Genomic DNA, 15,039 nt, shown 5'->3' with positions numbered 1-15,039 from the left:
GCATAAACACAGAGACTTTAAGAGCAGCGTGAGTGTTAGAAAGACTAACCTACCATCTTATGCAGCACCCACGGGTAAACAGTACAATACCTCATCAGGAGACAAGTCCTTCAATCGTGAATGTCCCATTCATAAAAAACCACACTCACTGAACAAATGCAGAGGGTTTAGATCCAAACCCATACAGGAGCGCAAGAAGGTCCTCAGCGAGCTTGGGGTATGTTTCAGATGCTGCGCTTCATTGGAGCACATGGCTAAGGACTGTAGATCCATCGTCAAGTGTAAGGAGTGTCATAGTGAAAGACATGCCTCGGCTATGCACCCAGTTCCACTGCCCAGAGACTCACTAGCTGTCGTCACCACCAGTCCCGCTCCAAGTCATGGCGGGGAGCCCCAGAACCACGCTAACGCAGCCGCCGCTGTTTCCTGCTCATGTTTGGAAGTATGTGGCGAGGGCCAGGGTGAGAAATGTTGTGCCCGAATATGCCTAATCAAGGTCTATCCAGAGGGACTACCAGAAAAGGCAGTAAAAATGTCTGCCATCATCGATGACCAAAGCAACCGGTCCCTAGCAGGACCTAAATTCTTTGAAGCCTTTGGGATAAAGGGACCATCAGAACCCTACATCTTAAACACCTGCTCAGGCCGCATAGAGACTAGCGGCAGGAGGGCGCAAGGATTCATTGCTTCCCCCATCAGTGGGAATACAGAAATACCCCTACCAACACTGATTGAATGCGATCAAATACCCAACCATAGGGATGAGATTCCTACCCCAGAAGCTGCGTTTCACCAACCGCACCTAAGGCACCTAGCCAACTTTATCCCACCTATGGACAACAATGCTGAGATTCTACTCCTGCTTGGCAGAGACAATCTAAGGGTGCACAAGGTGCGCCAACAGTGTAATGGTCCTGACTACGCACCATATGCCCAGAGGCTGGACCTGGGATGGGTAGTCATAGGAAATGTATGCCTGGATCAACCAGAAATCGACTCCTTCAAAACGTACGTGCGTGGAGACGGACGCACAACTTATATTAAGCCGTGTCCTCATCACTATGAAGTGAAAGAGAAGTCTCCAGACCTCGTACAACCACCTGACATCATTTCTCCCCTCTTTGCTGACGACTTGGGGAGATCAGTCTTTCGCACAACCAAGGATGATGATAAGGTAGCCTTATCGGAAGAAGACAGAGAGTTTTTTAAAGACGAAACCAATCACTGGGTTTCTCCATTACCCTACGGAACCACCAGAGTAAGACTCCCGGACAATCAGGAGCAAGCGCCATCCAGATCTAACTCTCTTCAGCGCACCATGGACAGCAAGCCTGAGACGAGAGAACACATTGTCATACCATCTGAACTTAATCCAGCAGATCACGCCACCAGGCCTACGTCTGTGGGTTCCTTTGCTAAATCTACTTGGCTTACAGGCCCAGAGTTTCTGCTAGGACGGGCAGACAAATGTGAACAGGAAGTTTACAGCATCCAGGATCCGGATAATGATCCAGAAATCCGCGCCAAAGTTTGCGCATTAGTCACTGAAACAAAGCAGACCTCCAGGCTTGACTGTCATAGTTTTGAACATTTCTCCAGTTGGATGAGACTTGTCAGAACCATTGCAAGGTTAGTGCACATTGCCAGATGTTATCACAATACTCAGAAAGATAAAGATTGTCATGGTTGGCACGTCTGCCATAAACCATTCTCTGCTGAGGACATTTCTCATAGCGAGTCTCTCATAATACGTCATGTCCAGCAGCAGGAATTTAACGTAGAATGGAAGTGCTTGAACAACAGACAGCAGATTCCTATAAAAAGTCCCCTTGCAAACTTAAACCCAATTATGGACAGTTTTGGCCTGCTCAGAGTCGGTGGTCGTTTGAATCAAGCCCACCTAGGAGTCGCGGAGCAAAATCCTGTCATTATTCCCAGCAAACATCATATCACCACGTTGCTGATCAGACATTACCACAAAAAGACTGAACACCAGGGCAGACAAATCACTGAGGGCAAGTTAAGGTCTGCGGGTCTTTGGATTATAGGTATGAAGAAACGTGTAGCCCAACTACTGCATGACTGTGTGCACTGTCGTAAAGCCAGAGGAAAACAGCTACACCAACAAATGGCCGACTTGTCCGCGGATAGACTATGCACAGAGCCGCCCTTCACCTACACTGGCCTAGACATCTTTGGACCATGGATGGTGTCCGCACGTAGAACCCGTGGTGGTCACGCAAACAGTAAACGTTGGGTAGTGCTATTTACTTGCATGAGTGTACGAGCCGTTCATATAGAGGTGATAGAATCTATGGACACATCCAGCCTCATTAATGCCTTAAGACGGTTCTTCGCCATCAGAGGACCAGTGAAACAGTTGAGGTCAGACCAGGGAAGTAACTTCATCGGCGCCTGTAGAGAACTGAACATCGACACTAAGCCTATCCAAGATCAGTTGGCGGAGAAAGGTTGCACCTGGACTTTTAATCCTCCTCATAGTTCCCACATGGGGGGTTCCTGGGAGAGAATGATCGGGATCTCACGCAACATCTTAAATTCTATGTTGATGGATGTAAACTCTTCAAGACTTACACACAAGACTCTCGTCACTCTTCTTGCTGAAGTTTCAGCTATCATCAATTCAAGACCCCTTGTGCCAGTATCTATGGATCCTGAAACACCAGCCATACTGTCTCCGGCTATTCTACTTACCCAAAAAACTGACAATATGCTCACGCCTAGTGGAGAATTTACCCATGGGAAGATCTACCAAAAACACTGGAAACGTGTACAACACCTAGCAGATTACTTCTGGAACAGATGGCGTAAAGAGTATCTCAATATTCTTCAAGGAAGGAGGAAATGGCAACATCAAAAACCAAACTTGAAAGAAGGAGACCTCGTATTGATGAAGGAGTAACAAACCGAAAGGATCACCTGGCCTATGGGACTAATTACAAAGGTTCTTCCTAGCAAGGATGGCAAGGTCCGAAAGGTGGAGCTGAAGATCTTCAGGAAGGGTGAGCTTAAAACTTTTGCAAGGCCGATTAACGAACTCATTCTAATATTACCCATCGAGAACGTTCCTGAAGGATGAAAAAGGACTGAACTCGAACTTCACAGTTTTACCCGCTATGGGTCAGCCAACCCACTATGTCATGTTTATTGCATTTCACATGTTCTTTGTTACGGGTTGTATTATATTTTTAGGGACATTCGTCATAGTGAAATCTCCTTACGTAAATTTCAGACGGGGAGTGTGCTGTTCTCCTTATAGTTATTTGTACATTGCATTCTTAATTTGTATTTCTCCATGTTTGTTTTCATGCATTTCTTTCACTGCTGCCATCTGCTGGCCAGAATTTGCATGCCACACACTTCTCTGTTTTGGTTAGTAAAGTTTTTTGTATTCAGAGGCGTGGACTCTTGCTGGGCAGGTCTCTTCACTGGGGGCAGCCATTTCAGTATCTCCTCATGGCTGTGTGACTAGACACTCCACATTTTTGGGCTCGAGAAGGCATCAGTTTTTGACCACGCAGAAGTCACGCAGAAGTCAGCAGTAGTTAGCAGCAGCTCAGCAGCAGCTCAGCAGCCACAGCAGCTAGCCTCAGGACATATTCTAACAAGTCAGCATTGATACCACTACTACAGAACAGTATTGTATCACCGTTTGTTGTCTTATCTGGATTGAATAAACCCACGCTGATTTCATCTTCATGTCTGAGTCTGGATCCATCTAACCTGAACATCTGCCGGTCCTGTCTGCCCCACTGCTTGGATACGAAGGAAAGAAGTCACACAGCTATTATCAGTTATACCTTCATTCGCCTTCATGTGGGAACAGAACACAAGAATCACCCAAGTGCAGGAAGTGTTTTCTTTTGTCGCAGTGACTTAAACACAGCAATTAAGACAACAGCCATGTCCATACCTCCCAACTTGTGGAGTTCAGAATGAGGGACACTTGGGATTAAAGTTGTTGAGCGGGGGGGGGAGTTTAGGGTTAGTAATAAGGGGCCAGGGGGCTTGTCTCAGGGGGGATCGCAGAGGATGGCTGGGATGGGGGGATCTCCGGATGGGATAGGGACATTGCAGGGGGATCACAGGATGGCTGGGATGGGGAGATCGCAATATGGGATGGGGGGTGGACGGGGACATTGCAGGGGATCGCAGGAAGGCTGTGATGGGGAGATCGCAGGATGGGATGGGGGGGTGGATGGAGACGTTGCAGGGGGATCGAAGGATGGCTGGGATGGGGAGATCACAGGATGGGATGGGGGGTGGACGAGGACATTGCAGGGGGATAGCAAGAAGGCTGGGATGAGGAGATCGCAGGATGGGGGGTGGACAGAGACATTGCAGGGGGATGGCTGGGATGGGGAGATCGCAGGATGGGGGGTGGACAGAGACATTGCAGGGGGATGGCTGGGATGGGGAGATCGCAGGATGGGATGTCGGGTGGACAGAGACATTGCAGGGGGATCGCTGGATGGCTGAGATGGGGTGATCGCAGGATGGGATGGGGGATGAACGGGGACATTGCAGGAGGATCGCAGGATGGATGGGATGGGGAGATTGCAGGATGGGATGGGGGGTGGACGGGGACATTGCAGGGGAATCGCAGGATGGATGGGATGGGGAGATCACAGGATGGGGTGGACGGGGACATTGCAGGGGGAATCGCTGGATGGATGGGGAGATCGCAGGATGTGATGGGGACATTGCAGGGGGAATCGCAGGATGGATGGGATGGGGAGATCGCAGGATGGGATGGGGGGGTGGACGGGGACATTGCAGGGGGATCACAGGATAGATGGAATGGGGAGATCGCAGGGTGGGATGGGGAGATCGCAGGATGGGATGGGGGGGTGGAAGGGCACATTGCAGGGGGAATCGCAGGATGGATGGGATGGGGAGATCGCAGGATGGAATGGGGAGATCGCAGGATGGGATGGGGAGATCACAGGATGGGATGGGGGGATGGCAGGATGGGATGGGGGGTGGACGGGGACATTGCAGGGGGATCACAGGATAGATGGAATGAGGAGATCGCAGGATGGGATCGGGGGTGGTTAGGGAAATTGCAGGATTCAGGATGAATGGGGGTGGACAGAGAGCTCAGGAGAGAAACAGAAAACATAAACAATGCAATTCAGATAGAGACACAGAACACTTCCAGTTTTCAGCACATGCTCTCCTTAGGTTTCCCTTTAGATCAGGCACTGTGGGGGGGAGTGTTAGGAGGGGTGATCCAGGGATATGAAATAAATAGACAGGGATCCTAACTCTAGGATACAGACAGCTAAGAGGGGGATAGTGCAGGCTGGATTACAGTGTGAAGTGGAGGGAGCCGGGCTGTGGATTGGAGATGTATCTGGGGAATGGATGAGCCCAGGAGTCTATCAGGAAATTCTGGCAGGTAAAGGGTGCAAGCATTTAGTGAAGAGGGAACAGAGGTCTGCTGTGTCAGGACAGGAGGGACTGATAACAGGGAAGGGGAGATGTTGTGCATTAGGATCTGAGATGCTGTAGGGAGAGGAGAGCAGTAATCAGAGCTGGGGGAACATAAATCACTGATTACAGGGAGAGGAGTAGCGGAGCTGTCAGTGTTGGGGAGGGGAAGGAGTGGAGAAAAGCAGATGACCCAGACTGTGAGGAGAGTTTGCAGGCAGGGGAAAGTGTGAAGGTGCAGCTCTGCAGGGGGAGCAGAAAGATCACCTACTTGTCAGATGTCAGAGAAGACCTCCATGTACCTTTCTGGTAGATGGCTACTACGGTCCCTCAGTCACCACTGGCTGCAGTCCCGCCTTTTGCCCTCAACACTTACTGTAGGACTCAGTGAGGCAGACAGGCATCCCTTCCATATCACTCTGCCAGAGACAGACATGCTGGGGGCCGGAACTATAAACTAACTGTCAGCAATGCGGCTTAGCTGCCTCCACCCTACAAAAGAGTCCCACTCTGCTACTGCCTCCTGGGGCCCCACTGATGGAAGGATGGGGCCCTAACAAATGGTGTTTAAGGTTTGGCCAATCTATAAGCTGCCTGCACTCTACAAGAGTGAGTGGCAATGGAGGCAATGCGGGAAACCGCTCAGCTGAGCAGGACTGCGGGGCATAAGTCCAAAACCAGGACTTAGGGCTGGGGAAAGCGTGAGATCCCAGGACTTATAACAAGTGTGATAGATGGAGAACATGTCTGATAATCACCATTATACTGTATGCAGGTTCCTGCCCATTCTCTGAATTCAGTTAGGATTTCCTCACACTCACTTACCCGACCTTCTGACTCCTGTGTAGGAATGGAGAGAGAAGTTTCTGGCACTCTGGACCCACAGTGAGACATACAAAACCTAAAGACTGAAAACTTTCTCTCTTCAAAGTCTTCAAGCAATAGATCAGCTGCTTGGAATAATTCCTGTCCCTCCACAAGTGATCAGTACGTGAGCCCCACAGCTCCAAACTTGTACATCCAGACATGACTCTCCTAATGAAGTCCTCATCCTGAGTCTCATACAGACAGGAGATGGTCTGAGTACAGAAATCCTGATTGATGTCCTTCTTGGCCCATTTTCTCATTGCAGGTTTGGCTCGGAGTGAGATGGAGATTCCTGTGATCTCTGAGAATGTCTTCACCTGATTTTCATTTAAGAGACCAAACAAGAATTGTACAGATAATGCTAAATGTGAGTAATCTGAACTGAATTCATGGAGTGATTTCCCTTCACAGATCTTCGGGAGGAAAATATGTTTCATAAATCCAAACCAACCATCATCCATCCCATAATAGAGAGCAGCAAGGAACTCCTGTACACTCAGGTGGATGAAGCTGTAGCAGGTCTGGGTTCGGACGTCCCAATGAAAGATGTTCTCATTCAGAAATACAGACTCCACCTCATCCAGAGAAAGTCCATGTCTTTCTAGATCTTTCTTCTCAAATAAGATTTGTTGGGTCAGAAGTCCCTGATTGGCCAGAGCACACAGCTTCTTCAGACAGGTTTGTTTCCTGCGTACAGACGGCTCCTTCTTGCTGTGATGGGTTAGTAAAACCTCCAGGTAGAAAAGGTAAATTGAAGTCATCGTATGACACCGAATTAAAGCCAAATCTCTTCTTATTTCTTGTTTCATTACAGTGCAGACAATCCAGCATGTGATGGGGACGGCACACATGGTGTACACAACGTCATCGTCTTTTATTATACGGAGAACCTTGTCTGCATCTTCTTTATTTCCATAGAAATTATGGACATATTCCTCCCGATCTTCCCTTGTAAATCCCTGGATTTCCACATTGCGAGAATCAGCAATGAATGTGTTAAGTTTCTCCATGGCCAGTGACCTTGTGGTGATGATCAGAGAAGATTCTGGGAGAACCTGTCTCCTGAGCAAGCTTTGGAGAATTATTTCTTTGTGGGTTTCCATAGAAATGTCAGGACAACCCTCAGATTTCCCCTCCAGAGTCCACCTCAGTTCATCAAACCCATCAACTATGATGAGAAGTTTTCTCTGACTTCCAGGATCCTCCAGAATAGACACCAGGTCACCTGAACTCAGTCTGCAGGTTCTGGATAAAAGTCCCACAAGACTTATGTCTCCAGGGATGGTGTTGATTTCTCTACAGCTCAGATAAAACACAAAGTCAAACTTGTCTCGGTAGAGATCCTCAGAGGCCCAGTCCAGCATGATCTTCTTGGAGGTCATTGTTTTCCCAATCCCAGCAGCTCCTTGTAACACAACAATCTTAGGGATGAACCCACATTTATCAGGGTCAAAGAGGGCCGGGATTGTGGTTGGGGGTCTTTTCTCCATGTTCTGTAGATGTCTTCTCCCTGAACTCCTTATTTCTTCTTCTTTTCCCTCTTTATTCTGGGGTCTGATTATCATCAATAACTTGGTGAATATTTCCTGTAGATGAACAGCCTCCCCCATACAGGGATTATATTCTGGAATCCTCTGGAACTTCTTTTTCTCAGACTCGCTGTGTTCCTTACTGAGGTCTTTATGAGAGAAAGGAGAATATTTTATTCCTCATACACACATGCCATAGTATTTATAAGACAGAGTTGGAAATATTATATTCTAACCATAAACCCAAAGAATGGAACCCTAAAAGAAGATATCTCATGAAATACAGGAGGACTGTGGAAGCATCCAAACTATGGACACATCATCCAGACCAGAGGAGTAACTAGAACCTTCAGAGACCCAGTGCAAGAACCCATGAAGGGTCCCCCTAACTTCTGGCCCTTTCTATCAGTCCTAGGCCCTTTACTCTGGTCTCAGGACCCTTCCCTCCAAGGCTGTGGCTCTTCCCTCTGAGGCAGCGGCCCTTTCTTCAGCATGGGGGCCTTTCCACTTGTTCCTGATGTGGGACCCTTTATAAGCCCTGGTTCACACTGCAGTGACTTGGAAAAAGAAAATTACTCAAAAAGGGTAATCAATGGTCGGACTTAAAGGCAAAACAGACAGGAATATGAAAATAAATATTTTATTACAAAAATAGAATAAATACAAAAACAGCTCAATATAGAAAACTTAAAACCATAAGAGATGTGAAAGTGTGGGAAATATCCCCAAAGGCTCGTCTATGCCTTTCGCCATGTGGCTTCTTCAGGACGAGCGGAAAAAAATAATAAAGAAATACATTTCACTCTCTGAAATGAAACATATTGTATTAAAAAATGACCAAAGTTTTTAATGGTTTTAAAAGGACAATATATGTAAACATGCAATTCTCATATTGCACCACACTGAACAGCAGACATCCAGTGTTACCTTAACATGGTCCAAACCGTATACATATATATCCGGAAATTCATAGATATAGGAAATTCCAATTATGGTAGAAGGTGGCCAAAAAAATCTAGTAAATGAAAAGAGGAAAATAAAATAAAGAAAAAAGTAAAAATACGCCCAAAGTGGAAATAAACAGAGGGTATGAGATGCATGTATTACATACCCAGGGATAGAACTCTCTCTGAGCAGACTATTGGTCGCGGGAGGATGTCAAACACTAAGCCGACCAAGCCGCTTCTATAAATAAATATAACAATAAATAACTGTATAATACAGAAAGATATGTATATATAAAAACAGACAATTCATATTGAATACCCACTGGCTCTAAAGTAAGAAAACAATTACTCCGGAGCAATCAGAGGAGAAGACAAGGGAGGCTCACAGGCGACCGGTGTATTACAGATAAATATTTGACTGCTGGATCCAGGCAGTTATATTCAGCAAAGCCCTCTGAAGCCAATTTATCCAGAGTAATCTGAGAAAAAGCCAGATACAAACTCAGATAGACACTTTATGTGTCAAATACCAAGCTTACAGAAAAAAGTGACATAATAAGGAAAGAGGCGTAGTCAATCAGGCGTACAGCAGAGAGTGAGAGGGAGACCGGAATAGGCACTTACGTGGCAGGTAGTACAGCAGTGTTCGCCCTGGGGAGATAGCCTGTGCTAAGCTCGGGGCTAAATACATTGGCTGGGTCCTAAATAGCCCAGCTATGGACGTAATGCGGCAGCGTCCGACGCGGTGACGTCATCGAGATGCGCCGTAGTTATAGAGCGGTGCATAAACAAGCACTGTTCCCTGCATAGGGCAGGGACGTTCGGCGTGATGATGCAAACAGCGAAGCGCCCCATTCCCAGAGCGGCGTGTCAAAGAGCATCAGGCAGCCAGGAACACCAAGGTACATAGTGCGCATGCACCCTACAGCCATCCCAGCCCTGTTATAGTTAGGACTGCAGTATACAGAGAGCCTTGACGGGCCTACTGCTTACACATGCATTTGCAAATGCGTGCAACTAAACCTCTGTTTTTAACACACATTGTTAGGTGAATTTAGTTGGTTGCTGATTTGTCAGTAAGTTTGTGCCTGGATATTCCATGTTTTTGTATGTATATGCGCCCTTTCCAGCGATCCTTATTGTATAGACCAGTCATAGGTTGGGGCAGTGACTTGTTTGTTGTATTAATCCCAGCCCTAAAGTCGCACCATGCCATCACATAAGACAATACAGGAACCACAACGGGGACCGCAAAATATATAGCAGAACGCCAACCAGCAGTATTCTTAGCCACCAATACCAAAAAGTTATACATACAAGGCCCGGTTATACAGATTGGTAACAACAGAAAAAAGGGGGGATGATCCCAAACATGGCCACAAGATGGCAGAATATAAATACATGGAATATATAATGGACCACGTTGGATATTACTAGTATTCAGATTGACGCACCCAGAGAAGTCAGCACATGTAGAATAAAACAAAATAACATATTAAAAAATAGCATCATACAAAGACTGGTGTATTCCTGAAACAAACATGAAAGTTCACAAATGCAACATGTACAGTACAGACCAAAAGTTTGGACACACCTTCTCATTCAAAGATTTTTCTTTATTTTCATGACTATGAAAATTGTAGATTCACACTGAAGGCATCAAAACTAAATATAAAAATAAATAAAATATATTTCATATTCTAGGTTCTTCAAAGTAGCCACCTTTTGCTTTGATTACTGCTTGGCACACTCTTGGCATTCTCTTGATGAGCTTCAAGAGGTAGTCACCTGGCGCAGCCCCCCCATCACTCTCCTTCTTGGTCAAATAGCTCTTCCCCCCGCATGGAGGTGTGTTGGGGGTCATTGTCCTGATGGATGGAATAGCATGCCGCTGCAAGATGCTGTGGTAGCCATGCTGGTTCAGTATAAATCCCCAACAGTGTCACCAGCAAAGCACCCCAACACCATCACACCTCCTCCTCCATGCTTCACGGTGGGAACCAGGCATGTAGAGTCCATCCGTTCACCTTTTCTGCGTCGCACAAAGACACGGGGGTTGGAACCAAAGATCTCAAGTTTGGACTCATCAGACCAAAGCACATTTCCACTGGTCTAATGTCCATCCCTTGTGTTCTTTATCCCAAACAAGTCTCTTCTGCTTGTTGCCTTTGCCTGAAGTCTCTTCAGTGGTTTCCTAGCAGATATTCTACCATGATGGCCTGATTCACACAGTCTCCTCTTACCAGTTCTAGAGATGTGTCTGCTGCAAAAGGTGGCTACTTTGAAGAACCTAGAATATGAAATATATTCTCAGTTGTGTCACACTTTTTTGTTCTGTATAATTCCACATATATATCCATATATCCCCACTAACATTATGGGAAGCACATAAGCCTGTCCTTAGAGGGTATTGCTAAAGTCAAGCATCACATCAAAATAAAGAAAATAAAAAACTGCAACAAAAACTTGAAACTGAATTTAACAACTGTCATAATAAATTCCAATCTAGCCCTACACTGCAGAATAAACCACAACTCGAGAAAGCTAGCTTAACTCTAGACCTATTTTTACCAGAATCAGTAGATATAACTCTTAGTAAATCCAAACACAAATACTACTTCCAAGCCAATAAACCTGGCACTCTCCTAGCACGTGCACTTAAAAAATGAAACAACCCATCCAAACCAATCTGACTGAAAATCTCCCATGATAAATATACAAATAATCCAGTCAATACCCTTCATACCTTCCACAAACATCTCACCTCCTTGTACAAAAAAGAAGGCTCTTTTGACCAATCCTCAGCAGAATTTTTTTTTCACAAATAAAACTCCCTACTCTATCCCAAAATCATTATGAAAGCCTTGAAAGCCCCATCACTTCCATTGAAATTGAACAAGCAATCAAATCCCTCAAACCTAATAAGCGTCCGGGACCAGATGGGTTTTCAGCCCATCTCACATATATTAACTCCCATGATGTTAGAAGCATTCAACTCCATCATTAATAACCAATCATTCAGATCTGAAACTCTAACGGCAATTATATCTAGGATTCCTAAGCCACAATCTGATGACTCTTCCTGTGCTAATTTTAGACCTATATTGCTCTTAAATCTAGATATAAAATTATTAGCGAAAGTGATTGCAACCCGATTGAATAGCATAATAGGTAACGACCAGGTTGGTTTTATCCCAATAAGCCAAGCAGCTGATAATGTTCGTAGGGCCTTGTTGCTGATCGAAGCTGCCAAAAAAAAGAAGAATCCCTATGTGTAGGTCACTAGACATCAAAAAAGCCTTTTACACAGTGATGTGGCCCTACCTACATTTCACTTTCCAAAGATGGGGCTTTGGCCCACATTTCCTTAGTTGGGTCACATCTTTATATAATAACCCAAAGGCATACATCAAGTATGCAGGGTATAAATCAGCTATGTTCAATATTAACAGAGGCACTCACCAGGGGTGCCACCTCTCCCCACTGTTATTTGCCTTACTCATTGAACCCCTGGCTCAAGCTATTAGAAAAAATCCATCAATTAAAGGTTTAGAACTGACTGGCTACCACCATAAACTCTGCTTATTTGCTGATGATATTTAAATTTTCATGTCCTCCCCCCATATTACAGCTCCCAACATTATAAACAAACTTGACCATTTTGCCCATATATCTGGATTAAAAATAAACATGCAAAAATCTATAGCTTTAAACGTTTCTTTGCCCCCAGGTATACTTCAACAAGCAAAGATATCCCTCCCCTTTACATGGTCCGCGACACATCTCTCATATCTAGGTATTGTACTTACCCCTGATCTAAAAGATATTTTCTCCGCCAACTACCCTCCACTGTTACTGAAAATTTCAAATTATTTAAAGCAATGGTCCACTCTTCCCTTATCTTGGTTAGGTAAAATAAATGTTATAAAAATGACTACCGTATAAGACGACTCGGCATATAAGACGACCCCCTAATATGCTGCTAAAAACGGTGGTTTTGTGGTCTACTCACTGTATTAGACGACCCCCTTGTGTGGAAGTAATAGGTTTTAATTAAATGAAGAAGCCGCAGCCCGCCGGGTGCTCTGTACAGCTGTATGTATTCTGTATATGCGCCGCTCAGCCAATCCCAATGCACTGTGTTGATGACAGAGCATGCTAAGCCTGGTCGGTTTGGATAACAACCTCTGCCAATCCGAGCAGGCTACATAATGTAGCCTGCTCGGATTGGCAGAGGTTATTACTCCAATCCAAGCAGGCTTAGCATGCTCTGTCATCAACAGAGTGCATCGGGATTGGCTAAGCGGCGCATATACAGAATACATGCAGCCATACAGAGCACCCGGAAGCTGATATTGATCGAGCAGCTGCTATACCTGGCGTATAAGACGACCCCCGGATTTTGGCTGTGTAATTCTGGTGTAAAAGGTCGTCTTATACGCCGGAAAATATGGTATATTACCCAAAATGTTATATATCTTTAGGGTTTTACCCATTCCTATTCCAGCCTACTTCCTCAGAAACCTACAACGAAAAACACAATCATTTATATGGAGCACTTCCATCTGTGTACAAACACCAGCTGCCCGGCATGGTAGTACTTCCTCCAGTCAGGCAAAGCCAGCCCCCATGTCCCCAGGGCTCCTGCAGCACCTTAAGTCCTATGCACAGTAATTTGGGGGCCCTCAAAAAGGAACTAGTTATGCCATCTAGCTGTTTGAAAAAGGATTTAGGAACCCTCACTGGAGCGTGCTGCAAGAAGTACAAAATGACAGGAAGAATTTTCATCTTCAGTAAATTTATTCTTCCTATGAGGGACAGCGGTAGCTTCTGCCAAGCTTGTGCCTTTTGCCTAAATAATGCCAACAGGGGCACCAAGTTTAGCGCCATATAATCAGCGCTATCAGCCATGACCTTGACTCCCAAATAGGTGATGGAAGAGACCCACTGCAGGGGCATAGTTGGATCCGCCCCCCCCTGGCCCGAGCATCCAAGGGTAAAACGGAGGACTTGCCCCAATTCACCCCCAGGCCAGAAAAGGTAGTAAAATCATTTAGAATCCTCAGGGCCACCCAAAGCGAGAGTCCAGGGTCCTCAAGAAACAATAGCATGTCATTAGCATATAATGCCTGACGAATAGTGCCCACTTTAATAGCCTTGACATTGCCAGACTCTCTAAGCACCACAGCTAGGGGTTCCATCATAAGTGCGAAAAGAAATGGGCACAGAGGTCACCCCTGTCCAGTACCCCGACCCACCGAGAAGAAGAGAGAGATAGACTGGCCCAGCCTAATCGCCACCCTGGGAGTGCTATACAGCAAGGTAATCCACTGCCTGAAAACCTGACCAAATCCTATCCTCTCCAGCACCCGGAGCATATACCCCCAATCAATCGAGTCAAAGGCCTTCTCAATGTCAATTGACACGATGATCCTAGTACCAGCATCCTGCCCGGGGAGCTGGAGATGCGTAAACAGCCTTCTCAGATTAGTGTCCGTAGACTTCCCAGGCATAAACCCCATCGGATCAATATCAACCAGAGAGGAGATCACCCTGACAAGCCTATTAGCCAGGACTTCCATCAACATTTTAAGGTCCACATTCAAGAGAGCAATAGGCCTATAGGCAGAACACTCCAGATGGTCCTTACCCGGTTTAAGCAACAGAACCAAATACGCATCCATCATAGATGCAGGGAGTCTATTTAATTCCAAACACAGAGTTAGAAGAGCATTAAATCTAGGAGCTATCTCCTCGGCATAGCTTTTATAAAAGTCTGCCGGGAAACCATCCAGTCCCGGAGCTTTATGGGGTGGAAAATCAAAAATAGCCACCACTATCTCTTTATTGGAGATTTTAGCATCCAAGGCCAGACGATCATCATCAGACAACCTCAGGAGGGCCAGGCCCCCCAGGAGGGTTTCAAATGCATCAACGTCATAACTCGGTATAGGGGCATAAAGTTCAGCAAAGTAGTCCTGAAACACTGACAATACCTCAGAGGGATCACTAACCAGATTCCCATCCTTACCCCCAATAACCGGGACATTCGTTATCTGATTATCCACTGCCACCAATCTCGTTAACAACTTCCCGTTCTTATCAGTTTTAAACCATTTCTAGAGATCTGAACACGTTGCTTTTGAGTTGTTCGGCTTTTTCTGCCCTTCCTCTTCTTGCCTGCTAATATGCTGCTAATGTAGTAAAATATTGCCAAACTAACATAGGTATCCATATCAGAG

General features: G+C 45.8%; 1 protein-coding gene across 1 annotated transcript in view; it reads right to left on the bottom strand.

Annotated features, from left to right (window-relative positions):
- LOC120930827 (NACHT, LRR and PYD domains-containing protein 3-like) overlaps positions 1-15,039 on the bottom strand; it is a 77,169-nt gene that overhangs the window by 26,700 nt on the left and 35,430 nt on the right. The window contains exons 5-6 of the mRNA XM_040342007.1: positions 14,145-14,783; positions 6,277-7,999 (exon numbers count right to left, since the gene is read on the bottom strand). Coding sequence (XP_040197941.1) covers positions 6,277-7,999; positions 14,145-14,783 — 2,362 coding nt within the window. The remainder of the gene's footprint in view (positions 1-6,276; positions 8,000-14,144; positions 14,784-15,039) is intronic.

The sequence above is a fragment of the Rana temporaria genome, chromosome 3 (assembly GCF_905171775.1).
Source record: "Rana temporaria chromosome 3, aRanTem1.1, whole genome shotgun sequence".
NCBI lineage: Eukaryota > Metazoa > Chordata > Amphibia > Anura > Ranidae > Rana > Rana temporaria.
This window is presented reverse-complemented; position numbering and strand designations above follow the sequence as displayed.